We start from the raw sequence: 27,455 nt of genomic DNA on the forward strand, positions 1-27,455 counted from the left end.
CGTGGCCCTCTGTCACGTGAGAACAGGCATCTCTTTGTTTCATTGTTTATACCAACTTTTCCAGAAAAGGCATCTGTCCCATTATAGCATCTTTTCCAAAAACACTTTTTTAAATTGAAGTACAGTCAATGACAATGTGTCCATTCCTGGTGTGCAGCCCTGTGTCCCAGTCATGCATACACATACGTATATTCATTTTGATATTCTTTTTAATTAAAGGTTATTAAAAGATATTGAATATAGTTCCCTGTACCATACAGAACAAACTTTTTTAAAAAATCTATTTCTATATATAGTGGCTAACATTTGCAAATCTCGAACTGCCAAATTTATCCCCTCCCACCCCCTTTCCCCAGTAACCATAAGACTGTTCACTGTCTGCGAGTCTGCTTCTGTTTTGTAGATGAGTTCATAGTGTCCCCTCCCCCTGCCTTTTTTCTTCATTATAGCATGTTTATCCTGCTGCAATGGTTTCCACATCTACTCCCACGTGCTTCTGAAGTCCCAGGGACAGAACCTTCATCCCCAAAGTCCCAGAGACAGAGTCTCCACCCTCCGTGAACCAGCGTCCTTATCTTCTGAACTAATCAAATTCATGCAATGGGCACTTCGAGCCACCAGGAGGCGGAAGAGGAGAACCCAAGGAGATAAATCATCGAGAAACAAAAGCTACCGGTGGGTGATGTTGCCCAGACATCTTCTGGCTCTTAACCAACATGCCAGCAACCACAAAGACTGGCTTATGGGGTTTCCGAGTAAGTATGAGATGCACAGAGAGCTATTGATGGAGATGGTGAAAGGCACTGACTTGGTGTGTGTCGGGGGTGGGGGAGCACCTGTTTTTTTCTCCTTTTTTGCATAAGTTTTCGATCAGGGAAGCAATGCCCACCGCCCCTTCCCCAGTCCAGTGTGTCCACCCTATAATGTGTTATTTGGAGGGCAAACCTCCCTCCCTACCCCCGTCCAGCCCAAGTAGAACCACGTCAGCAAGCACTGCAGAAATGAGACCAGGGGTCTGTTCCCAGACTGGCCGATCCCCTCCACCCACCACAAAGGGTCTTATTCTAAGGGTTTTCAAGGCTTCCATCCACCCTCTTTCCGTTTCAGGGTTCTGTGTGGTCCTTCACAAAGGGTCCAGCCTCTGCTCCCACTGCTTCACACTTCTCCCAAACCTTCCTTACTTCTCCACCTTTTTTTTTTTTTTTCTCTTTTCCCCTCAGCGCAAGACTTCATCTTCCCTCTCAACCCTCTGAACTCCTTACAGCATTCTTCTGTCCCTCCGGAACGCACTTGACGATGGAGAAAGGAAAGAGTTCCCGTTGGGCATCTCATCAGGGGCAATCTGAGAGGAGAGGGAATACAGAGGACACAGGAGGGGGCGGCACGGAGATCCTTGAAGGCAGAGATGTAATTTTTTTTTCTTTATATACACATTTAGGAACTTTCGACTTGATAGGTAAGATGTCCTCCATTCGTAATTGAAACAAAAATTCTTAGTAAAAGATAAAAGCAAAGAAATGAGAGAGAGAAAAAAAAGAAAAAGACTCAGGAGGAAAAAAGAAGGCCAAAGTACCAAAGAGTAAACAGTATTTTAACTCCCAAATGAAAGGGAAACTTAAGACCATCTATCTATATGGGAGGCTGACTGCTTTCAGCAGAGGTGTGGCAGGCATGTGCCAGGGAGCCACTAAAATACCTGTGATGCAAACTGCTTGTGTGCACGTGGAACTCAGGTCATAGCTCTTTGCAGGTGCACGTGAAGCCTCTCTTCCAGTGATGCCCAGATCCGTTTTTTGCAGGGAGTCAGACATGGAGCTCCAGTATATCCAAGAGATTACAGCCAAACTGCTCTGGCTGAGGTCAAAGGACGGCCTCCAAATGCCAGCCCACCCCCTTCCATCTCAGATGGAAACGAAGACCCTACAAAGGAGACCAGGAGGCCAGGCGGTCACATTTTCAGGTGGTCACACCGTGACACCATGCTCAAAGTCATGTGCCTTTTAATTCAAATGCTCTTCCTGCTCTGCCTGTATTTCAAACCAATTCTGTCTTCCATTTAAAGTTATGATGTCAGTCAATGCAGGTAAATAGTTTCGGGCAATTAATGAGCTTAAAGAGAAAGGCAACTTCAGAGCACCATTCCACAACCCTCCCTGAGATGAGAACTGTCAGGAGGGCTACACTCCTTGAAAAAGGAGCAGGTGTTCCTTTTGGGTTTTTTTTTTTTTAAATCTTTGAAAAAAATGAGTTATATAAACCTACAAGGGTAACATTTCTTAAGACCCCAAAGATACCGGTCAGGTGTGAAATCTACTGAAGTCATCATTTGGGGCAATGGTCTTAATTCCATTTAGGGGCAACAGACAAGAAGGTAATGGAACGGGCATTAGAGGCCAGACACCCAGCTGGCTGGTAAAGCGTGAGATCTACTGCATCCAAGAGTTTTTATGGGGCAATTGTCGTCCTTGGGGCTGATAGCACACCTCCTTGGACCACTGTGGATGATCTGTGATGCTTTGATGAAAAAGTGCATCAGCTCTCAAGGACCTGCTTTAAACATTAAAGACACATTGTAAACATTGAATCACAATTTTGTATCTAGATCGACCACAGTTTGACACTGTTCGGGGGGATTCTGGAAGCTGAATCTGATGCGAGAATGGCATTCTGTTCCCTAAGTCATGTTGTAGTGCCCCTGATTCACACTCGTAGACCAGGGTCCAGTCCCGACTCGAACCCCCATAAGCAATGTCCCTGGGAGTCAACACTGTCACCTCTGAGCCTCTGCTTCCTCCAAGGTAAGAGAAGCCATCCCTTCTTATGAGGATTCAGCGGAGGAAGCCCCGTGGGAGGCACCGCTGAACATAACGCAGGCTCTCCACGAGTCTGGCCCTAAAAGCATGTAGATGAAGACTCTTTTGAAGCAAAATAATAAAAGCCTGCCGGAGGCATCAGATCACAGGAAAACCAGAAAGGGTACACACCTTGTGAGCGACACTCAGATGCACATTTGGATGGAGGCAGAATTCACCTGCTGAAGATGGAAAGGCATGCAAATTGCACACAAGTGAAGGTAAGACCCACCTACAGATCTAAAGGGATTTATCTAAATCCCTTCCGTAACCCTCAGCAAGGAGGTTTCTCTTTCACAGCAAAGGTCTTTGAACAATCATTCTGAAAAGAAATAGAGGTAGATTTGATAGAAGTCAAGTTTTGCCTCCATACGCTTTTTTTTAATTGATAAAGGTATGCAGCAGAATACAAAGGAAATATGCTTTTAAAAGAGCATCTCCTTTGAAACTAAACACCTGTTAATTCATTGGCCCTTATGTGGGTATAAATAATTACTTTATAGGTATGACGGTACAGCCCAGTCTGCTTGGGACAATCCTAGTTTATCTATGTCTTATTAACGATCCTCAGAGGGTCCTGTATGAGGCAATACGTTATATGCTAGCAAGGCTGTGTGACCCAGTTCCGATTAAAGGACATATTCATAGTCCAAAAAGCAAGTGTGAAGACCCTGCCCCTGACCTCAGACTACGAGCATCTTATTATTTTTGTTGAGTTCGGGTGGTTCCGTTTAGATGGTGGTATTGGAAAGAGATTCCATTATGTTTTTGGCCGGATGCAAAATTTTCCAGTGGCTGCACAGTGATGTTAATAAGATACCCAAGTGATTTACATCACAATAGAGATGTTAAAGCGACTGGGTTTACTGGTTCCTAGTGCTGGGAGCTGAAACTTCACTTACGGACACAAATCCAATGGGTGTTTACAGTGTAGGGACAACAACCTTGCAGGGGGAGAGACTAGAAGCACCATTTATAGACACTCAGAAGAAGTGAGCTGACTTTTTCAGTGTCACACGCCAGACGCGGGGTAGCGGGAAGATTCTAGCTCATGTTTATCTCATTCTAAAATCTGTGCTCTTTCCACGCCAGCCTCCTCCAGCCTCTCTTCCCGCCGTCACTCATCATTCCCAGCCTCTCTTTTGGGTGGGAAAATAGCATATGTTCCTCTGTTAAAAAAAAAAAAATAGTGCTAACCTGCAACGATGCTTTTCCACACCTGAGGCAGAAAAATAGCACCTAGGCGTGTCTTACTTTCAGAAGGAAAAACTCAAACAACTATGTGTGCATGTGTAAATATACAGAATGGGATTTCTTACTGCTCAGCTGTAAGGAAGAATGAAATTATGCCATTCGCAGGAGCATGGATGGACCTAGAGATGATCATATTAAGTGAAGTTACCCAGACAGAGAAAGACAAATGCCATATGATATCACTTATACGTGGAATCTAAAATATGATACAGATGAACTTATTTACAAAACAGAAGCAGACTCACAGACACTGAAAAGAGACTTACGGTTACCAAAATTGGGAAGGAGGAGGGATAAATTAGGAGTTTGGGATTAACAGACACACACTACTATATATAAAATAGATAAACAGGAAGGTTCTAGTGTAGAGCACAGGGAAGTGTATTTAATATCTTGTAATAACCTAAGATAAAAAAAGTATATTTGTGTGTGTGTGTGTGTGTATATATATACACACACACACACACACACACAAATAAATCAAGTAAACTTCAATTAAAAAAAGAAGTTGTGTGATTATTGATACAATGGAATACTACTCAGCCATAAAAAAGAATAAAAGAATGCCATTTGCAGCGACATGGATGGACCTGGAGATCATTATTCTAAGTGAAGTAAGCCAGAAAGAGAAAGAAAAATACCATATGGTATCACTCATATGTCACTAAAAAAAAGAAAAAAGGGGACATTCATAAACTCATCTACAAAACAGAAACAGACTCACAGACGTAGTAAACAATCTTATGGTTACTGGGGGACAGGGGCTGGGAAGGGATAAATTTGGGAGTTTGCAATTGACAAATGTTAGCCACTACATATAAAAATAGATTGAAAAAACCGAGTTCTTCTGCAGAGCACAAGGAACTATATTCAATATCTTGTCATAACCTATAATGAAAAAGAATATGAAAATGAATACATGTATGTACATGCGTGGCTGGGTCACTGAACTGTACCCCAGAAACCGACACATTGTAACTGACTGTACGACAATTAAAAAAAAAAAACCTGGATGCCAATGGTTTGAAAATGGTTTGAAAATATTTTGAGAGTGAACATAGTGATTTCCCGCAAGCAAACAGAAAGTGCCCCCTGACAGTTTGCAAGATCCCTGATGAAGATAAACGTCAAGTCACATTTGAGAAGTCTCTGAGTCACAGCATCATCCGCAGAGTTGGCAGACTTTGCTCCCTCTGATGAAAGGGGGTCTGTGGGCTTCACAGTCACTTACTGGCGGAATGTTAATAGACTGGCATGGAGATGCTAAATTGCTTCTTTATATTTCACAGGCCTGCCTCTCACAGCCCTCTCTGATCTCACCAAGAGTTGTTTGTTTTTTTTTTTAACTCTCAGCAGCAAAAGGTAAACTAAAAATTTTTCAATGAGACCTGTTCTAAAAGCAAGCTTTCTTCTTTTTTCTTAAAAACATAACAAAACAAAACAAAAACGGAAGGTGTGTCTAATCACCCCAGTTCCTTCCCAGATTCACAAAGGGCCCAACAGATAAGAGATCACCCGGTAAAGCTGGTTTCATACCGTTTGGCCTCAGAGGGAGCGAGAGATCAATTTCTTTTGAAATCGAACCTTTCAAGCCACGTCATCACGGCGTGCATTTTGTTATTCCACCGAAGCCAGAACTTGCTCAAAGCCCGTGGCCTCCTGCAGACAGCAGCGCCCAGAGCAGGTGCCGGTACCGGGGTCCCCACACCGCCCTCTCTGAAAGGGCTGCGAGCAGCAAGCCCCGGTACGTGGCTCCCTCTCCCCACCTCTGCCTCAGAATGGACCTTTTGTAAAAGATCAAGAAACACCATTTCCTGTTGCAAACGCCAGTCCCCAAAGCAAGCAGCCATGGGCTTCTGAAAACCCGTCAGCGAGGCATGCAGCCATCGCTACGGGAAACAAAGTGAGGTCATTCTGCAAATATCTGGCTCTTAGCACCGACGAGAAAAAAGGGGGATAAAGGGCTAAAAATCACGCAACAAGAAGGCTCGGATTCTAGGATCTGTTGCTGTGTTTCATGCTGAAAACCGACAGGGGATTTCGAGTACGTTATCGGCGCTCCAAGAGGCACAAGTTTGTAAACATCTGTGGGTGATTTGCATTTCGAAGTTAGAAAGTGCGTTTCTGCAACTCACCTCCTGCCAGGTCTTCTATGGGCGAAGGTTCCCACGAGTGAAAGGAAAGATGCTCGAAAAAAAATCAAAACGTCAAGTTGGACATAAAATATTCTTGGTGATATTTGTGTATTTGAAGACAACATTCTCAACCGTATTTGTTGTTTCACACAGGGCTGTTAAGCAACTCCATCTTATTTAATTTTTCTTTTTCTTTTCTTTTCCTTTTTTTTTTTTTTTACCATAACCACCTTGTAACAGACGCATCTTGCTGTCATAGACACACTGTTAAAAACTCATTTTCCTGCACCTTCTCGATGCATTTTTGCCTTGAAAAACGACATTGCTACAGAGGCTCGAGTATTTTTCATGAACTGCCTGACGACAGGGAAGATCACAAAAGAAGGTAAGCCTTAAAATATTACCCTCAAAATATATTATTTTTTCACAACCAACCTCTGTTGGGGGAAAATGAATTTAACACCAAGACAACAGAGAGCCCATCTTGAATTTGTATGCACTTAGCCAAGTGCATCACACAATTTAAATAATAAATTTCATCGTAAATCATACACTTTGAAAAATAAGTATTTAAGTAGTATCATTTAAATGAAACGAAAAATCATAAAATTACAAAATTCAAATAAGCGTTCAGTTCCACCACATGCAAACATAATATCCACGTTAACCACTGAGCACCTTTTCAAGACACAACAAACACACAAAAAAAGCCTTTCGGGGCATTAAGTCAAAGATTTTCCAATAGGCGATTAACTAATGAACACACCTACAAATCCACAAAAGAAGGCGAGTTATCTGCGGTCATTATCGACTGGGACCACGTGATCCATCACCCATGATCACACGTGTTATCTCACACGTCACCGACACTGTCTTCCTTCCACAGGCTGACGTTGGCTAACCCACGCGTTCATTCAGCCCGCAGGGAGAGAAAAGGGCTTTCAATAAAATTCCACTTTCATTGGGTGACCGTGGAGGCTGCTGCCTTTGTCTGGGAAGAGACTGGGGGGCCAGGAAACGAAATTCCTTGGTTAAAAATTTGCAAACTTAAAAAAAAAAAAAACCAGGAAAAACAGACCGTGCTGCATGGAAGCGAAGGAAGAAACACGTCTTGCAGCATGACGTGAGGAGCTGGAGTAACACAGTTTGAACCCACGAGCGCCCAGAAAATAAAACGCCCGGACCGAGGAGACGGGCGCGGTCACTCACCCAGGATTCCCAGCCGGTAGTTCATCGTGATCACGATGACGTTCCCGTAGCTGGCCAGGATGCTGCCGTCGATCATGTTGCCGGTGCCTTCCATGTAAGACCCGCCGTGGATGTACACCATCACTGGCTTCTTACTGTTCTGATTGTGGATGTCTGGAAAACAGGGCCAAGTAAGGAAACACCATAAAGCCATCACACTGGTGGACGGATGCTTAAATCAAGGGCGAAGGACATGGGTGACTCTCCCAAGTTTCAACTGGAATCCACCGTGTCCCTTACTGAAGGATGGACACCCTGGTAAGCTTGCCTAAGGAACACGGTCAATGTTGTGATATCTTCTGCTCATAGGAATGCTGTTTTGGGAAGCGTGCAGACGTTGGAAGAAATGTGTATGCATATGTATGTTTCTGCGTGTGCCTGCAACACTAAAAATGGAAGGATTTAGATGAAATGCTTACTTCCTCAAGACCTAGGTGGTGATCTGAATTGAACAAGCACTCGCTATCTACCACAAAACGCATTTGCATCTTCTATGTAAGTGTGAAATCCACTTCAAAATGATCATTCGTTTTCCCTCTGACTGCCATCCTCCGTCAAAGGTGGGATTACAGATTCGTTTTCAAGGGGTCAATGAGAACATAAAAGTGCTAGGGAAACCATAAGCTCTCAGTACAGGACACATGGCGACAAAAAAAAAAAAATGAATAAGTGGTTTAAAATGATCAACAGAACAGAAATGTGCAAAACAAAAACAAAACCAGACAAAGACGTCCAAGCAAGTGTCTTTAATTTACATGCAGTACCATCCCACCTCAATGCCAAAAAAAAAAAAAAGAAAGAAAAAGAGAAGTAATAAAGATGACACGAGATTCCAACCTCAAGATGACATTACTGAAATGCTACATAGTTTTACAGGGAATATAAACTCCCACTGTGATTTGCAACCGGTGAGTACCCTCAGTAATTATTATTTTATTTAACAATGATGTAAAAGCCATATTTTGTGATGGCCTGTGACAATAGAAATTTCGAGACTTGTGTGTCCATTTGCAGACCCTGCTTTCTGAAAAGTTGTGATTAAATGATGTGTTTCATGCTAGCCATCCTTCAGGCTTACATTTGATGTTTCAGAACCCTTACTTCAGTTACGATTGTGTCCGGATATGTATGTACATGTACAAATATTTATGTGCGTGTGTGTGTAATTTAAACGTCTATGTGTTAGCCAAAGAAAAACCAAATATATCCATGTACATTTATTTATTTTCACGTTTTTCTTAAATAAAAACTCTTTTCCCTTTAATTCATGGAGATATTTTGGGACATATCAGAAAGGAATTTTAAGGAAATAACCCCCCATTTGTATGGTGGGTAGTAATAAAATGAATTAGGATCACCATCTCGAAACATGCTCCTGGGGGGGCGGTCACTATCCAGCATCCCCAAGCGATCACAGTCAAGTACAGAAAAAAAGTGTCAAACTGCCCATGTGTCTGCAGGCATGTAATCCACAGCAGAAAAATCTGGACTATTGTCTCATATAAAACTCAAACACAGAGTCAAAATCCCTTAGTAAGCCTTTATTCATCCTATGCTAGGTGCAATTTTCAAATAAACTCCTTGTCCCTTCAGTGTGTATAGAGCGTGGCATTTTGCACCATCCAGCACTGTGATTTGCAATTTTAGCCTTTTTTTTTTTTTGAGGTGTGTAATTAGGTTTACTTACTGAATTACTTTTTTAATGGAGGCACTGGGGATGGAACCCAGGACCTCGTGCATGTCAAGTCTGCGCGCTACCACTGAGCTACACCCTCTCCCCGAGCTCTTCTTTATTTTATCATTCTTGGCTGCTGGCTCCTCCTGGGCAGGCCAGGAAAAAAGTCGAGACCTTGAGGGCTGCTCCAGGGGCTTCCTCAGAGAAAATGTGAGGTTGACACACCTCTTTCCTTCTGAGACAGCCAGGACAAGGTTCTTGTGGACGTGAGGAGGAAGTAACCAGATGCTGTCTGAGTTCAAAGTTAAAAAAAAAAAACAAAACATAACCATCACTGGTTCTTGGGATGGAAGGAAACGTAGGCAGCATTCTGACGGTAGTCAAGGTGCATGGCGAGCATTGTGTAAACAGATCGTAGTGATCAGCAGGGGAGGCACTGAAATGTCAGAGCAGAGTCAGGTGCGAATGACATCTGCAGATGGTGTAAGAGAGCAGAGGGGAGGCGTGTGTGGGGATGGATGCTGGAATACTGGCACAAGAGCAGGTGTGCTGTGGTCCTCCCGGAAGGAGGGGCTCGCTGATGCCGCAGGGGCAGGGAGGAGAGCCCTCCTTTACGGGGCTGTCAGAGGGAGGGCGGACCCTATGAATGCAAAAAAATAATAATAATCAGTCAATAAACAGTCACATTGAGAGAAGACCAGGTGTGAAAGCAATGCTGGCAAAACTTGCTTTCCTGGAGAACTGCTGGTTTGCAAAAGAAATCAGAGAGGGCAGGGAAACGAAGGGAGGGTTAAAGAGGCACTTTCAGGACGTTTTGCTGTCCAGCAAGGATCGCTCACCCCCATTTGAAACTGCCTTTCAGCCAGAGGAGAGGGCCCTCGTCCTGGGAAGGTGACTACACGGAGCGCCACGCCTTCTGCAGCTCCGATGGGGAAGGCGTGCTTTCCACGCACATGGCCGGCACAGCCTCCCCGGGCGGCCACGGCTGATTTTAAGACTTTTTATTTTCGTTTCTTCGAAACCATTAATTCTGGTGAAGGAAATGGATACAATGTGCTAGTGGTGGCTTTCACGCCACGTTATCTTCCATCTCCAAAAAAAAAAAAAAAAAAATCACCCTGCTTCTGGTGGATAATCTGTCAAACCATTTGGGATCTTTCAACAAGAAAGGTTCCATAGCAACTAAACATTTTGGGGGTAAAAAAAACCATTTTTTAAAGCAGCTGTGGTGTGAAAACAAAGACGCATGGATCTAGCTTTCTGATCTTTTTCAATTCTTTGCTAATAATCTCTTTTGGAAATTAAATGTTGCTAAAAGGCAGTTCTGAAAGACACAAAAACATGTCATTAAAACATTTTTTCATGTATTTCACTGTGAGCCAGAGAGGATTCTTAGAAAAAATCCTACTTTGGAATCAGTATGTTTGGGGAAAAAACAAAATGAAAAACAAACAAAACCAGAAATGCCAGCCCCTCAAAAAAGTTCTCCTGAGGTGCCTCACCGTCCACCGAAGAAATTAAGAAGACCAAAGCTCCAAAAGACAATACTAAATTACAAAATAACATTTGGGGGAAAGAAAAGAAAGCACACATGCATGTTTTAAAATTTCATTTTTGTCTTCTTGTGACTGAAAAAAAAAAAGAAAAAGAAAAAGTAAAAGGTGAGCTTCCTTGTAAATGACATTTCGTTATTCACTTGATGTTTAGAAACATTTATATTAGGTTCCCCCAGGTGATCTGCAGTCATCTACATGGACACTGGGATTAAAAATGACAGTGGTTTCCAAACAAGAATAAAATAAAGAGGCACACCAAAGTGTACTCACTTCAGGTAACAGGAGGAAAAACAGGCTGAAATGAAAAAAAAAAAAAACAAAAAAAGAAAGAGAGATATAAAATCATGCATCAAAGTCGAGCTTGGAAAAAAACCAAAAAATACCTTCATCTTCACCACGGTCATGACTGCTTATATCATCAGCGTTTTTCTTTGTGTTGGCTCCTGGGGTCATATTGAGAAAGAAAATAAAGGGGGGAAAAAAAAGAGAATTCAAAAACAACAGGTTTGCAAAAAAATCAGAGGAGAGATACTACCCAGTAAAAGAAAAAAAAATAATGCCATACAAAAAGTTGAAATCGATTACGTTTGGATTTCAAAAACATGAATTTGCGAGATGCAAAATGCGTATAAACATAAATATGTCAAGAAGGACTAATTCAAAATGTTCCTTGCAAAAAATATTAGGTATCCGTGAAAATGCAGTCTGGAGGTTAACATGACACTACTGTCAACAAAAAACGTTAATGTGAGTTGGAAAAAAAAGATGAAATTATTAAAAAGGGGTTTCCCACATTTTAAAAAGAAATTCATATGAAGTATTCAAATGTTCCTGTAAGTTTAACAGATTATAATCTAGATACATTTTTGATATGTCAGCGACACGCTTTGGTTACGAAATTCCATGATATAAGAAGAAACACATTCAAAGAATCAACATGAAACCACTTCAAGCAAAGTATTTAAAACTGACATTCGTTTCATGCATAAGAACTTAAAAGCAAACCATTTCAAATAAAATTCAGAAATACCAGTAATTTAAAGATTCACCTGTCACCAGTGGCTAAAGAACTATTGCACATTATTTGTTTCTGTTGCCTCTTATAAAAAAAAAAAGACCACTTTCAATAAATATTTCACAAGTCGAGATAAAACATTATAGATCATGTTTTCCTGTGCTTGAAACACTTATTAAATATTACTTGAATGTTACTGCTACTTCTAAAAGTAAGTAAATAAATGGAGTCACCTACCTGAATGACCTGAAACATAACCCACTTTGAAATTTCCACGTAGGCAAAGTGTATGGCGGGTCCCTTCACCAATACCACCATCAACAAACTCCCCATGCTCTCTCTACACAATGTGCCATTTTGGTTTTTGTATTTTGCAGATACGAGAGGCCAAAACATTCACTACCTCCTGAACTGTTTAGTTAAGGAGCTCAATTGCCTTCTTGCTACAGACAGACATAGCCCACAGGGATGGATACCCCAGCTGTGGATAACTTGAATTGTGGCCATCAATCAAAACGGGTCTCTGCCTGCCTCTGTGATGCTCAGACACATGGGTTAGACCGAGAGGGAATCTGGTCACTGTCACTCACAACACTTGTATCTGGAAAACATTCTTTAGTCCACATCTGTCAAAAAGGTTTAATATGTTTTCAGACCAGGTTTGAAGTGGCTCAGTCAAGGGTTGAATACTGTCATTTTCACGTGCTTCAGTCAGCAATCCTGGTAGGGTGGAGGAGTTGGAAGCCCAATTCCTTGACCTGGTTGACCTTGGGTGATTTAAATATTTGAGATTAAATACTGAAATTGTAGACAATTTCAAGCTGCCAACATAACGTCATTGAAAACAGCTTGGAAAAGACATACCCAGGAAAATTCCAGCAATACCACTAGTTTGACCTCATCTACCTGAAGGGAGAATGGGGGTCTCCCAGGAGACCACCTTTTCTCCTTCCAACATGTTCACGTGCAATCTTTTAGAAAACACCATGACGTGGATGTGTCAATCTGTTACGTTTACCAGCACCATACAGAAATCGGTTCATGTCCAAGAAGTCCATAGCACTGAAAGATCTTGAAACAAACTTAATCCTCATCAAGCTAGCTCCACTGTCTTTCGGTTGTTTGGGTCAGGGTTTACTAATAGAATACCTTTTTCAAAGCTGTCTTGTGGGCCGGACTGATGGCTAAATTGTGTTAAGAAATCTAAAAGAAATGCCTTTCTTAGAGAACTGGGCTACAGATGATAGAACTAAAGTGCTTGTGTTAAAAACAAGTCCTCATTTCTGAAAAAAAAAATTCAAAATTTTTTTGGAGGATTTTCTAAGTTCCTATAGAAACAGGTCATCTCTTTCATTATGAAAAAAGAAACGATGCTAGAAAAATAAAAGTGCAGTCAAAAGACACGGAATGGATTACGGGAGAGAGAGCGTCTCTGTGATTAAGCTGATTCCGCCCCAGAAACCGTGCCCCTTTCGGGTTGGACTACCTCTCCCTCCCGAAAACACTGAGGAAGGTCTTTGATGAGGACCCCATACCTGCACGCTGCCTTTCCCGTGAGGCTGTCCTCATATCCCTGCCTCCTTTGGAGTTTTCTTCTTGTAAAAATCTTTTGTCTTCCATGCTGTGGCTGGAAGCCCACGAGCATGACGCTGGTCTGGCTCAAGCCCAAACAAGGGCTATTTGCAAGGTCTGGGCTGAGTTCAATGCCAGAGCTCTCTCCCCAAGACCCAGTTCCCAGTGCCTTCAGGCTCACCGTCAGTGCATGAGAGTTGAGTAATCGGGAATTCTTCCAGGGGCAGGGTGAGAGGCAGTGTTCAGGGAAATGTCCCCCCACAAAGAAGGAAGGAAAGGTTCTAAGGATGTACAATCCCTTAGCAATTTGCAGAACCCAGTTAAAGTGGCAATCTAGGGTCAACTCTTTGATTCTTCACCAAATTCCTTTGTCCACCAAACTGTGATGTTTAAGAGCTCTACTGAGGTACAACTTAAAAATCACAAAATCAACTCATCAAGGCATGGAATTTGAGGATTTTTTTTTTTCAGTCTGTCTATGGAGTAGCCTAACCATCTGCTTTTAGAACAATTCAATCACCCCCAAAAGACTGCTTGCATCCAACTGCAGGTATGTGACATTCCTACCTTCTGTCTTAACTCAGTCAACTTTCTTTCCAGATTTGCCATTTCTGAGCATTTCCTATAAACGAGTTCATATAATATGTGATTGTTTTGTGTCTTGCTTCTTTCACGTAGTGTAATGTTTTCAAAGAGCACCCATGTTGCAGCAAGTATCAGCATTTCATTCTTGTTATTCCTATGGATGGATAATCTTCTCCAATGTGGATAAAGCATACTGTGTTAATCCACTCATCGGCTGGCCGCCGTTTGTATTGCTTCCAGTTGGTGTCTGTGAACATTCATGTGCAATATTTTTTATGGACAGATATCTTCATTTCTTGGGGAGATAGCTAGGAGCGGGATGGCTATGTCATGTGGCCAATTTATGTTCAGTAGTTTAAGAAACTGCCAGACTGTTTTCCCAATCAGCTGCCTCACCGTGCATCCTCATCAGCCGTGTATGTGAGTTCCAATTTCTCCTCCTCCTCCCCAACACCTGTCATTATCTCTTTAGTGACAGGCATCCTAATGGGTGTGAGATGCTGCCTTACTGTGGCTTTAATTTTCATTTAGCTAATGACTTAATCCTGTCAATGATCTCCATGTATTATCTCCTTTGGCGTGAAGTCTATTCAAATATTTTGCCCGTATTAGAAAAATTAGCTCATTTTTTTCCTTATTATTGAATGGTAAGAGTCCTTTGTATTTTCAAGAGACAGGTCTTTTACCAGAAAGATGATGTGCAAATCTTTTCTCTGCATCTGTGTCTTCTCTTTTGATTTTCTCAGTGGTGTCTTTTGAAGTGCAAAGGTTTTTAATTTTATGCTTATCCAGTGGTGTCAGCACCATCTACTGACAACACTAGCCTCTCCTCCCTGAACGGTTATGACACTATTCCTGGGACTCCATTGCCCATAAATGGGAGGGTTGATTTCTGGGCTCTTTAATTATATACCCATCTGTATTTCTATCCACATGAGCACCCTACTCTCCGAGCCTCCTAGCACGTTTTGAAAGAGGGAAAGGTAAGTGCTCCAATCTGCTTCTGATTTTTCAAGGTAGTTTGGCCATTTTAGATCCTCTGCCTTTCCATGCTAGTGATCGACTGATACCGTTAACTGAAGCAAAAAAAAAAAAAAAAAAAAACCAAAAAAAAACCCCCCAAAAAACAAAACAAACAAACAAACAAACAAACAAAAAACCGCTGAGACTCTGATAGAAATTATTTGCTGCACCACAATTTTAAATTAATTTTATATAGCCGACTCTGACCCAGAAACATAATTAGACATCGCCTTTCATGTTCTATGTATATTTAATTTTCTACCCCTTTGTTCTTTTTCGATAAGCTGCTGCAATATTTGCTCTCTCAGACATAACTAACTAAGTGGCCTAAAAACCAACCAAGTTCTCTCCAGTACCTAATTTAGTCACAATCATGAGCTATGTAAATACAGGTATTAGAGGACAGGGGAAAAGATCCTGCTGGAATTCATTTCAGAGTCAACCCATCCCATGGCTGCAAAAAGGCACCTCAAAGTCCAGACAGGCCCCGAGTTTTTCTCCTGGTCCCCGAAAGGCCATAATAATATTCCTTTACATGGAATAATTAGCATCTCCAGTAAACCTCCAAGGGAAAATGGCTTTAAATATTGAAGGGAATGTTTAAATAACTTCAAACAAACATATAGCCATTCCATGATTAAAATTTAAACATGATTTTATAAATAAAATATCTCAACGTCCCTAGTCCTGCAGGATGTCCATCCTTTTTTCTTTTTACACCCTTTCTTCTGATGTTCCCATTTGTTATTTATCAACGTTGTTTTCACAAGTCAAAGTGTTTAAAGTAGTACTTTGTATCACAAATGTACCAGGAACCCAACCCTTTGAAGAGAACTCACAAAAGGTAGACCAACCACAGTCAATGAGGGAATAATAATCTATGGAAAGCTTCTAGGCGCCGCAGTTAACCTTCTGGGGCAGGAAGGTAATTTTGTATCTGTTGTTTTTAATATATGTTACGTTGCCATCAAGGTATGGAAATCATCAAATAAAGTCATCAGATGGTGTTACGCGATCACATGATAACAAAAATATAAAGAAATTACAGAATCCCCTAAACCTTCCAAATTATTGCTCTGAACGTGACATTTACTGGTTCACGTTAATTTTATTTTTGTTATCTCTTAAGAGGGCAAATTCCAAGTCCTACTCAGTCTTGTTATCTTAAGTAAATATCTTACCAAGAGCGGGTCTGGGCTAAACGTGGCATGTTGCCTGCAGAAGAAGTTTGTAATGGGTTATGCGGGAAACAGATGCTCCCTTGGCCATCGCCGATAACGATGCGAGTGATGAACTGGTCCTGAGTCAACAGAGGAGTGCTTCTTGAATCTAATCAATACTGGGAGGGGACCAGCAAGCACTTAAGACAATCCGGGCTCGCGTGCTAATGAGCTGGATGGGGACTTTCCCCACAAAGGGTCTGTGCCTCATTAGCTTATGCACAGGTACCCCCATCCCCCCCATTCCTTCTCCAAACAGGTTCTGTTTTAAATCTGCTGGCCCTGGCTAGGCGAGGAGGAGGTGTCCCCAAGGAGGGCACACCTATCCTGAAGGAGGTCACTCCTATCTGAGACAGGCTCGTCAAGGGATGATGCAGGCGGGGCCAAAAATGTCTTCATCCATTTACAGCCCTCTCCGGGCGGGAAGTCACCTGTGATGCGCTTGCTTGCCGAGGAAGGGGCAGGTGTCAGTAAGAAAGGATAGGGTGAGGACTCACTTCCTATTAGCTAAGGAGGGGGGCTGCTCTGAGGGGGAGGGGAAAGGAGGCAGGCGAGACCCCCAGGAGGGGGGAATAGGGGGCAGGAAGCCTACAGAGCTACCTCTTCAGTCACCCCGGCACCTTGACAATTGGCTGTAACAGGGATAAACCCCTGTGGATGAGAAGTGTGGCCAGCTGTATCAGTAAACAAAAGATGCTGTGGCCAGCAAGCCATCATACACTGCAGCCCCCGGCGGGGATTCAGGATGGAGAAAAGGACAGTTAAGGTGCACATCAAAGGAATGATTTCAATGAGCCCGGACTCTTGCACCTTCCCGTACATAGAAAAGCCACTAAATTCACTAACTTGACATGCCTGTTTTTCTTTAATTAACAGTGATCTTTTGATGTTCCGATTACCTGGTGTTTGTTGCAAAAACTACTGTACATCGTGGCTCCACCCCTACCTCTCCGGAACCGTCTCTCAGAGCTACGTGAGAGGCTCCCTTGTGGGCTTTACTCTTCAGTTTTGTCTGCTAAATAAAACCTAATTCTCAACTTTTAAGTTGTGCATTATTATTTTTTTTTCCCGTCAACACACTCCACACATAAATCACAAGAAGTATTCCGACCTCCACTGAAATATCCCTTAGCACAGAGCATCTCAAACATAACATGGACCATTTTATCTGTGGGTCTAGCAATGTACGTGCCCCTTAAAAAACTGGTGACCTATAAACAAGTTCAATTTCTGCATTTGAAGGAATCAGCATTGCAGACCTGCTCCTTCATTTCTGTTTCCTCTTGACATCAGAGCATCTTATCAAGATCAAGTTTCATGACTAACGAAAAAATGTGTACATCTGTGAAGCCCGTCTAGTGGAAACTTCAACCAAGAGGCTTCCCCCAGACCAGGATTTAGAATGATCTCTTTCTTTTTATATATATATATGCCAGGGCAACGCAGGACGGGAACACTTGGCATCAGTTGTGAAGGCCCCTCTTTTGTAATACGGGGAGGAGGGGTTTTGGTGACCAGAAAGCCTTAGGAAAGAGCACATTTACGAGTGGGGTGTACAGAAATGTATTGCCCTAAAGACATCAGCAGAGCTATCCTCTGAAAAAATATTTTGGAAAGGTCTCTCCTAGTTTGAAGACCTCTGCTCCAGGATAGATAGGCACGGAATTGCTGAATAACAGGATGTGGCTGATGGACTGGAACCAGGTCCCCATTTGTACAGTCCTCCTTGTGCTTTTGTGAGTGTGTGTCCCCACCATGTGGACCTTGAATGGCTTTATGATTTGTTCTTCCAACAGAAAACAAAGTGATGATGCGTTACTTCCCATGTTCCCCATGCCTGCTGGGTTCCACGACCCAGGTATGCCAGTGGAGCCCAGACAGGCATCCTTGCTGAGAAAGACCTTGTCCAGTGAGCACCCAGATGACCTGGAAGCTGACCCCAGATGAAAGGACCTCTCCACTGAGGACAGTCGAGATCTGCAACCCAAAGAATCATGTGCAAAGGATGATTTAAAATGCTCAGATTTGGGATGGTTTCTTACACGGCAAAAGCTAACTAATACACCAGCATGAACTTGGATTAACTGCTCAGATAATCACATCTCCCTGGGACTTTTGGATACTCCACTTCTCCATCTTTCTGCAAAATTGCTCCCCATATCCCACCCTTGACTCTACCCCTCACCCCATTCTCCTGGCTCACCTCTCTTTAGGCTTCAACTTTAATTCCTTTCCCTCAGAAAGAGATTCCCTGATCATCCCAACTTTCCATTCGTAAATGCACAGGGGTCACTTTTATTCACCTTAGGACGCAATTTTCTTCAAAACTCTTATTATAATTCATAATATGATGTGTCTAATAACTCTCTCCTCATTTGATTCTTAGCTCCCAGAGCACAAAGACATTGCCTGTTTTTTCTTTTAATACTATATCCCCAAATTTGCAATGACTACCAAACTATTCAGCATGTGGAAGGCACACGATAAATATCTCTGGGGTGAATCGAGGATTTGTGACCTCAGGCCCACAACTGTTACACTGCAGGAACACTTGTCACACCACCGACAAGGAACAATCATAAATACTGGCGAGGGAAACACAGATTCTCCTATGTGGTGTGCATAACTCATTCAAATACAGAAATGAAAGGTTGAGCTCTCTTATTTGCTTTTTAGAATGTTATTGGATTGTTATTTACCGTTACTTGGCCGTAGAAAGGCTTCTGTTTTGTTGATTAGTTTAGAGTTTTGTTGTTTCTGTTTTGTTTTGTTTTCATTTTTCACTTATAGTATGTAAGAATTCTGCCACTTAGATATCTGTCAGACATGAAAACTCTAATTCAAAATATCTATGCACCCCAGTGTTCATAGCAGCACCACTCAGAATAGCCAAGACATGGAAATAATCCAAGTGTCCATCAACATATGACTGGATAAAGAAGATGAGGTACATATACACACAACGGAATACTACTCAGCCATAAAAAAGAATTAAATAATGCCATCTGCAGCAACATGGCTGGCCCTAGAGAATATTATACTAAGTGAAGTAAATCAGACAGAGAAAGAGAAATATTATATGATATCACTTATCTGTGGAATCTAAAAAAATAACACAAATGAATCTGTATACAAAACAGAAACAGACTCACAGACACAGAAAACAAGCTTATGGTTACCAAAGGGGAGAGGGAAAGGGGAGGGACAAATTAAGAGTTTGGGAGTAAGAGATAGAAACTATTATACATGAAATAGATAAGCAACAAGGATTAGCTGCATAACACAGGGAACTATATCTAATATCTTAAAATAACTTATAATGCAGACTAAGCTAAACCATATATATATACACATATATGTATATGAATCGCTTTGCTGTACACCTGAAACTAACACAATGTTGTAAATCAACTCTACTTGAATTTTAAAAAGAAAAGAAAACTAAAAGAATTCAGTTAATTTATCTTGGGTTGTTATTTCAGGAAAATCAGAGGCGTTATGTTTGTGATTACAGTAAACACAGGTCTAATTCTCTCTAATGTTCTAGACGTTCAAACTGCCTCATTGCAATAAGGCAAATGATACGAGTGATTTTTTTTTTTTTTTTTTTTGCAGGAGGGGTATGCGTGTTTTCTTTTTCTGTGACTGGCTTCGGAAAACAGACTAAGATAAAAATGTGAACAACAATTTTCTTGTTTTGCTGGAATTAGGAGGAACTGATTTCATACTTTCTCTGGGAAAAATCAAAATAAATCTAACATTTTACTGTTCTCCGAAGTATGTCTATGCTTCTTATTAAAATCTCAGGGCACCGCATAGACTTACATAAGCATTGGTTTGTTATAAATTGTCTTATTAAAATATTTCTGTTCACAGGAATCATAGGCACATCCTATTAGATTTACATGCATTTGTCCCATTTTTATTAGAACTCACAGCTCATAGAATATATTACCTCCCTGAGCAACCTCCCTGAGCTCCAGATTAAATGACAGTGTATTTAAAAACCGGAATTAATTTAATATGGAATTACGCTAGATCTTTTCTCTGCATCTTTATTTGGAAAACTCATGCTGCACGGGCTTTGATTTGCCCTGAAGCAACTCTTGAAATGTTGTATTAAAAAAAAAAACAATAAATAGAAAAACAATGTATATTTGTGTGTAGATATGTATATAGTAAAACATATATTAAACATATTATTTATACACATACACATATTTACACACACATTCATATATTCTCTGCCAAGACTCTGGAAGATTTGGCGTTCTGTTTCCTGGTGTTAACTGTGACCAAAAGCTTCCTTATGGAGTTAGAACATATATACCACTGACCAATGGGACTGTCTGGCGTGCGGGACAAGAATTATGGGGAGCCAGAGCCGCTGGGTTACTCTCTTTGTACTGTCTATAAAAAAGAATAAGCTGTCTGCATCTCAAAGCGGCTTGTCCAGCTTTGCAGCGGACTCAGCCCCGCTACCTGGAGTTTTCCCCGTCCGTGTGTGTGACCCAGGGCTCCAGCAGGAAATCACGTCCTCCAGAGAAAATTAAGTCTCAATTTATACTAAATCAGCTCACTCTCCAGGGCCTGAGCCTGTCCTGCGGGAAGAGGCAAATCGAATGACCTGAGTTAAAGGTCCTAAAAAAAAAAATACATTTTTTTCTTTTGTTTTCTTTTTTTTTTTTTTTAAAGAATCACAAGGTCACTCGAGTCTTTGGAGCACAGGGTCATTCTTCCCGCAGATAAGGACTTTTGCTGCTTTGTCTGCTTTTGAACTTAGCGGACGGCCCCCCAGAGAGCTGTTCCTTGTCCCTTTCAGTGAGAAACTAAAAGAATATAATCATCAAAGATGTCAACCAGAAAACAAACTTGAGGGAAGCGACTCTCAACCCGGTTTTTCCAGTTGGATTATATTCATTCAACACATTCTGTATAAAGGGCTCTATTATTTATTCAAAATATCCCACTCCCTTCCCTGGGGAACTATGATACCTTCCCCCACCTGCAGACATGAATCTTCACCAACAAAGGTGAACACAAAAGACCCACGTCACTTTCAGGCTGAAACACTATAACCATATATATATATTTCCCCCTACTACCACCAGACCAGCATGGCTTGGATGGGGATGACCCCTTCAAGCCTTGGTCTTGGAAAGAAGAGGGTGTAGACAACATTCAGTCACACCAAAATTGACACAAACTTCATGAAAGAGAAAGGAGCTTTCGTTGTTGCAAGCTGCTGAAATTTTATAGTCTTTTGTTACAGCAGCACAACTTAGCCTAAGCTGACTGTTGCATCTCTTTGCTTCTCTCCAGTAGGAACACACACACACACATACACACACACACATTCAGCCACATGTATACTCAGACTGGTACACAGCCTCTCTTAACATTCCAAACATTCCAATGTACAGCTCCATCATCCAAGAGGTCATTTTCAATCAGAAATGTGTCTGCTTCCCGAGCACGCTTAGTATTTGTAAACCAAAGCCAATGTGGCAGTTTTCCCGTAAGAGTGCCTGCCTCATTTTTCTAGTAGCACCGCAGTTTTCCTCACCTGTTACAGAAAATTAGTACCTCTGTACTTGGGACTAACTACCATGTAACTCGTGGAGTGAAAACATGGGACTGTTGGCATAAAGTACCCACATATTTGTGCTGACTAAGCAAAATACTATCATGATGACGTTGTAAAATAATGGAGACGAGGAAAAGATCACACTGTCTCCTTTAATCCAGTCATCGGGAACTTTCTGAAGGAGGAGCTTAAATTGCCCGTGTTTGCTTAACACATGCAGGGTACTGTCCCATATACTCTGTAACCACCTGAAATCTAGTCAGGAACTATTTTTGCCCTACACTGTACAGATGAGACAACTGTAGCAAAAACCCCCCAAAAACAAATAAGTAACTTGGTCGAGGAGTACAACCTGACACAGTTTGGAGATTCAAACCCAGAACCCAAACCCAGCCTGGCAATCAGACGTCACCATTTGGGAAATAGTGAAAACCATCTTATGCAAGGTGGCAGGTTCGTCTCTGGCAAAGGGATTTTGTTTTTGCTCCCCCAGATAACTTATAAATCATAGATGAATAAGCCATAGATGGGGTCCTGGGAGCACTGGTCTAGTAAAGAAAATGAAAAACACCTAAATAATTAAGTAGACGAAGGACAATTGTTGTTCAGGAAAAGCCAAGAACTGGGAGTTGGAAATCATGTTTCAAAGGAATGGTGAGGAGACAAAGAGTAAATTCAAAAAGACCCCATTGCCTGGGGGTGGGTATCAATCATCAGATTATTATTTATCAAGTAAAAGCCATTCTTTGGGCAAGACTGTGGCAGTGAACTTGAAAAAGACACCTGTATTTTGAACACAGTCCTAGGTGCTAGCCATAAAGAGATTCTTAAGCTATTCAAAGCCACTGGCTCTAAGGACACAGAATCCTTCTGTAATGCTGCGATCAGAAAATATAAGCCAACTTTAGTGAACACCTCCTGATAATCTGTCATTTGCCTCCGTTTTCATATTCTCACATATTTACATTAGCATTCTATTGCTTCAGAGAATAACACCCGGTGGTGATTGTTCGAGCGGATTAGACGTTTAATCCCATAGGCTTAATGACGTTAAGCCAATCAATCCATTCTATGCTAAATCCATAAAGTGTTCGCTTCAGGCCAAGACGTAAGCTTAATATCCCTCTAGGTGTTTACAGGTTTATGCTAAATGAGTTCCATTTTTGAAAGCATGTTATTTTGAGAGCCACAGACAAAGCCATGGCTAGCTTAAGGATTTCATTTCTTTGGTAATTATATGCAACTTCAGGTATTTATGAAAATCTCTCAACGTTATGGATTTGGGTTATTATGGGCGTTACTTTCAGTTGACAGAACCAGGAATGAGTCAGTCCAGCTCAAAACATTTCACAGCAGAAAGAAGAGTTAATAAGAAGAGGGTAAAGAGTGTCCTGAGATACTCAACGGCCAGTCCTTCACCTAGAAAACCCGGGCTCACTCTCGTAGTTGCCAGCATCCTGACCAGCTTTTGAGATTTGGATGAAACTTCTTCCCTGCAGGGACTTCTGGTTTTTTTTTTTTTTTGACACTTTTTAATTTTTTGTTGAAGTATAGTTGATTTACAATGTTGTGTTAATTTCTGGTGTACAGCAAAGTGATTCAGATATATATATATTATTTTTCAGATTATTTACACTATAGTTTATTACAAGGTATTGAATATAGTTCCCTGTACTATACTTTAGGACCTTGTTGTTTATCTCTTTTATGTGCAGTAGTGCATATCTGCTAATCGCAAACACCTAATTTACCCCTCTTCGTCCCCTGAAGGGACCTCTCTTAAGAAGCAACTTCCCACTATGGTGTCCAGGTAGCATCTCTGATGTAAACTTCTGAACTAAAACTCACAAAAACAAATAAACAGATGTAAAAGTCAGAGGCAACCCAGAACAGCTGAAAATCTGAGGCCACAGCTGGCGGGTTTCTATGAACCTCACTCATGAAGCTGAAGAGAGTTCAGTGTATTCAGAGGTCCTCCGATGGCATTACCGCCCTGGGAGTTGCTCTGTAAGCCTCATGGGAAACGAATTAGGGAATAACTGGAAATCTCCCTTCTCCCTGCATTCAGTCACCTGTCACAAAGAACGGCGCCTGTCTGTACAAACTAAGACGTGTTCCTACCTTGTGGTGGTGTGGGCGGTGCCTGGACATTCATTCAGGAAACCTGCTGACTCCAACATTTCTATGTACACCTTCAAATTAAACATGTCTTAAACCAACCAAAACAAACATGGAAATATCCAGTCATTAGTTGCTGCTGCAGGGTTGGACGAGTCAGGAAAAGTCTTAGAAATCCAATGAAGTTTTTCCACACACTCAGCACGTACAAGGTCTCTGAGCACTAACTCATACTTCGACTGTCTTAGTAAGGGGTCGTGCTGCCTGGAGCTGAGTATCTCATTACAAACTGAGTTTGAGAAGGGGTTGACTAGATCGACAATTGAAGAGGGTCTCCACTTCTAAGGAGCCCCAGGTACGTGAGCAGGTGGTCTGGGACCACCCCGCTGACTAATGACAACCTGATGGAACGCTAGCAAAGGCAAGGACCTCTGACATATATATGGCTTCTATTGTCAGACACCCGATGGAGTGAGGAGGTAGAAAATGGGAAAGCCAGCATGTGTTTTATGGGGAATAAACACAGCACAGGACAAAAGAAACCCACAGGCTTTGGAAGACTCCACGGGAACATTCAGATAACCATGTGCCATTTTTCAGGGAGCAAAATAAGATTCAGTTTCCTTTGTTCACAGGCACAGAAAGGGATCAGCCTGAGTAAAGGCTGAGGTGCTGAAGGCTGATGGGAAGAAACAGCAAGTTTAGAGAAGGGATTAAAATCCACACTCTTGGAGAGAAAACAAAAAAGCATAAACAAATCTGTACCTTAGATCAGAAAACAGAAATGGACATTGATAGACAGTATAAGACAAAGAAGCAAGTCTTTAAGGGGACACTCAGTACACACTGCATTGATACATTTGAAAAAATCTTGCTGCAGAAGTACTTTGCAAGGGAACTACCATAAGGAGGTGGGACTTGAATGCAAGAAAAATCTGTAAAGTCAAGTCCTCGGTATCTCCTCAGGTATAAAGGCCTTCAAAGACTCCAAAGCCAGAAAACCACACTGTGTGTTTCCTTCTCCACCCAAATGCCGTTCAAGTAGCAGCACCAAACGGTGGAGGTTCGGTTAAGAAAAATCCCAGCACGTTCCGGGGTCTGCTCTGCTGGGCCACTTGGATAAATAACACAAAATGTTACATTAAAAAAAAAAAAAGATTTGTTGTGATCTAATAAAGAATTGGGTTTGTGCGAAGAGTGTTGACAATGATTGAACAGGAAGAATGTAGTATTTTGCTTGGTCTCAACAGTGGAAGGAAGAAAGTCAAATGACAGCCAAGAGAAATATCAGAGGAGAAAAAAAACCATCCCAAAGATGGCAAATAGCATGTGATACAATTCACATATTTAATTAAGGAGTCACAGTCTCAGCAGTATTTATTCTGACAGGGGAAACTTTAACCCTTTAATTCTGTCAGTGGAAAGCTGACATATCATCGCAGGGAACAGGCTTTGGGGAAAGGTTGTAATGTGTGAATTTTCCCTAACAGGATAAGCAATGAAATGATGTCCATCACTTTTCAAGATGTTTCTGCAAGTCCTAGCTAATGTGTTAAACATTAAGAAGGAATGAGAACTGAAAACGTGAGAAAGGAGTAGCAATTTCCTGCAAATGATTATCTAACCAGGGGAAAACAATTTAGAACACCGACAAAATCAGTTAGAATGGAAGACTTATTGGTTCTAACTGTATGAACACAACACGCAAAATCAACTTTCATACACAGAGGAACATATTTAGAAAGAAATGTTTTTCGTATTAGTAAATGCTCTAGGAACAACCTTAAGAAGTGTAAAACCCACAATGTATAAAATCTATCAAATTATAACAGGCATAAAAGATGAACCGTATTTATTTGGAAGTATTCAGTGGTAGAAACCGTGTGCAACATTATTAATGCATTTTCAAATGAATTCATTGGTAATCAGATTGTCTGACAACTGAACAAAATTATTATAACATCAATTCTGAAAAACATATGCAAGTATGAATAATTTTGGCTCAAAGAAGGTTAAAGGAGGTTTTTCTGCCCTCATTGCATTATTTATAATATTACTAATAATTGCAGAATGAGCATGATAAAGTCTTTTCTTTTAAAAAGTACCATTAACTAAACATTTGAAAAGAGAGAAATATAAAAACATCATCTTGGTACAAAATTTATTCTGGATTCATTAAATATATATTATTTCAAAAAAAACAATAAACGTATCTGTGAGACTATTGCATTTAGGTTGATATTGTTTTTAAATTTAACTTAATTTGATTTTGGGGTTTTTTTGTGGGAGATTAGGTAATTAGGTTTATTTAATTATTTATCTTTAATGGAGGTGCTCGGGATTGAACCCAGGACCTCGTGCATGCTAGGCATGCGCTCTACCACTGAACTATACCCTCCCACCTAGGTGAATATTCTGAGCTGAAATATATTTATTAATAAAGAAAGGTAGCATTGATTAATAAAGATGATGGCATTCTGGTTTTATATACAGGCACATAAATGATTGTATAGTCAGCTTCTACAGGGATGTTTTCCGAATGCCGCTCTGAGTGTACACACACACACACACATATAATGTATATACACGTTGATCATTTATGAGAAAGTACACAGGAAGACCTTGCTTTACTGTGCTTCACCTGACTGTGCCTCGCACGTATTGCATTTTTCACAGATTGAAGGCTGGCGGCAACCTTGCCTCGGGCACGCCCACTGGTGCCCTTTTCCCAGCAGCACTGGCTCACTTTGTGTCTCTAAGTCACATTTCGGTCATTCTCACAATATTTCCGACTTTGTCATCCTTACTATATTGGTTATGGTGACCTGCCATCAGTGGTCTTTGATGTTCCTATGGTCGCTGCCATTTCTTCGGCATCCTTTAGCAATGAAGTATTTGAAGTTAGAGTATGTACATTGTTCTGTTAGACGTAATGCTACCGCACACTTGACACACTGCAGACTAGTGTGCACACAGCTTCTGTGTGTCCTGGGAAAACAAAAAATTCAAGTGTCTCTCTTTATTGCAATATTTGCTTTACTGTGGTGGTCTGGGACCCAACCCGAAATATCTCTGAGGGGTGCCTGTATATTTATATGCATGTAAACATATAAATGCGTATATAAATACATATAATTTTAAAATAGTAAAAGCAAATGTGCATAAAATGTATACACATATTAAAAATAATTGAATCACTCACAAAATATGTCTATATACATACATATTTGTGCACACACAAATGTATACATATATTTAATAAAGATTAGCATCACTCAGAAAATATTTATTTTATGTGTACTTTAACATATATTTCACATATATTCATATATGCTTGAATATATATTTCATATATATTTATATAAATTTATATATATTTAAATATATATGAGGTGTATAAAAATAATATATAAAATATATATAAAATGTATATATGTGAAATATATTTTTAATGTTTAAATATATTTTTAAAAATTTAAAAATAAATATATATTTATATACATGAAAAATAAATTTAAATATATATTTTATATACATTTATTTAAATTAAAATATGTATATTTACAAAAATTTGTGTACACACATACATATATACATATATATTTAGTGAAAATT

The 27,455-nt window shown here is 40.8% G+C and overlaps 1 protein-coding gene across 2 annotated transcripts in view; it reads right to left on the reverse strand.

The window, feature by feature from the left end:
• NLGN4X (neuroligin 4 X-linked) overlaps nucleotides 1–27,455 on the reverse strand; it is a 227,514-nt gene that overhangs the window by 110,574 nt on the left and 89,485 nt on the right. The window contains exons 2-3 of one of the 2 annotated variants that reach the window (XM_006210173.4): nucleotides 11,104–11,163; nucleotides 7,451–7,603 (exon numbers count right to left, since the gene is read on the reverse strand). In XM_006210173.4, the coding sequence (XP_006210235.1) occupies nucleotides 7,451–7,603; nucleotides 11,104–11,163 (213 nt within the window). The remainder of the gene's footprint in view (nucleotides 1–7,450; nucleotides 7,604–11,103; nucleotides 11,164–27,455) is intronic. The other variant, XM_072955654.1, reaches the window with a different exon arrangement.

Source organism: Vicugna pacos, chromosome X, assembly GCF_048564905.1.
Source record: "Vicugna pacos chromosome X, VicPac4, whole genome shotgun sequence".
Lineage (NCBI taxonomy): Eukaryota > Metazoa > Chordata > Mammalia > Artiodactyla > Camelidae > Vicugna > Vicugna pacos.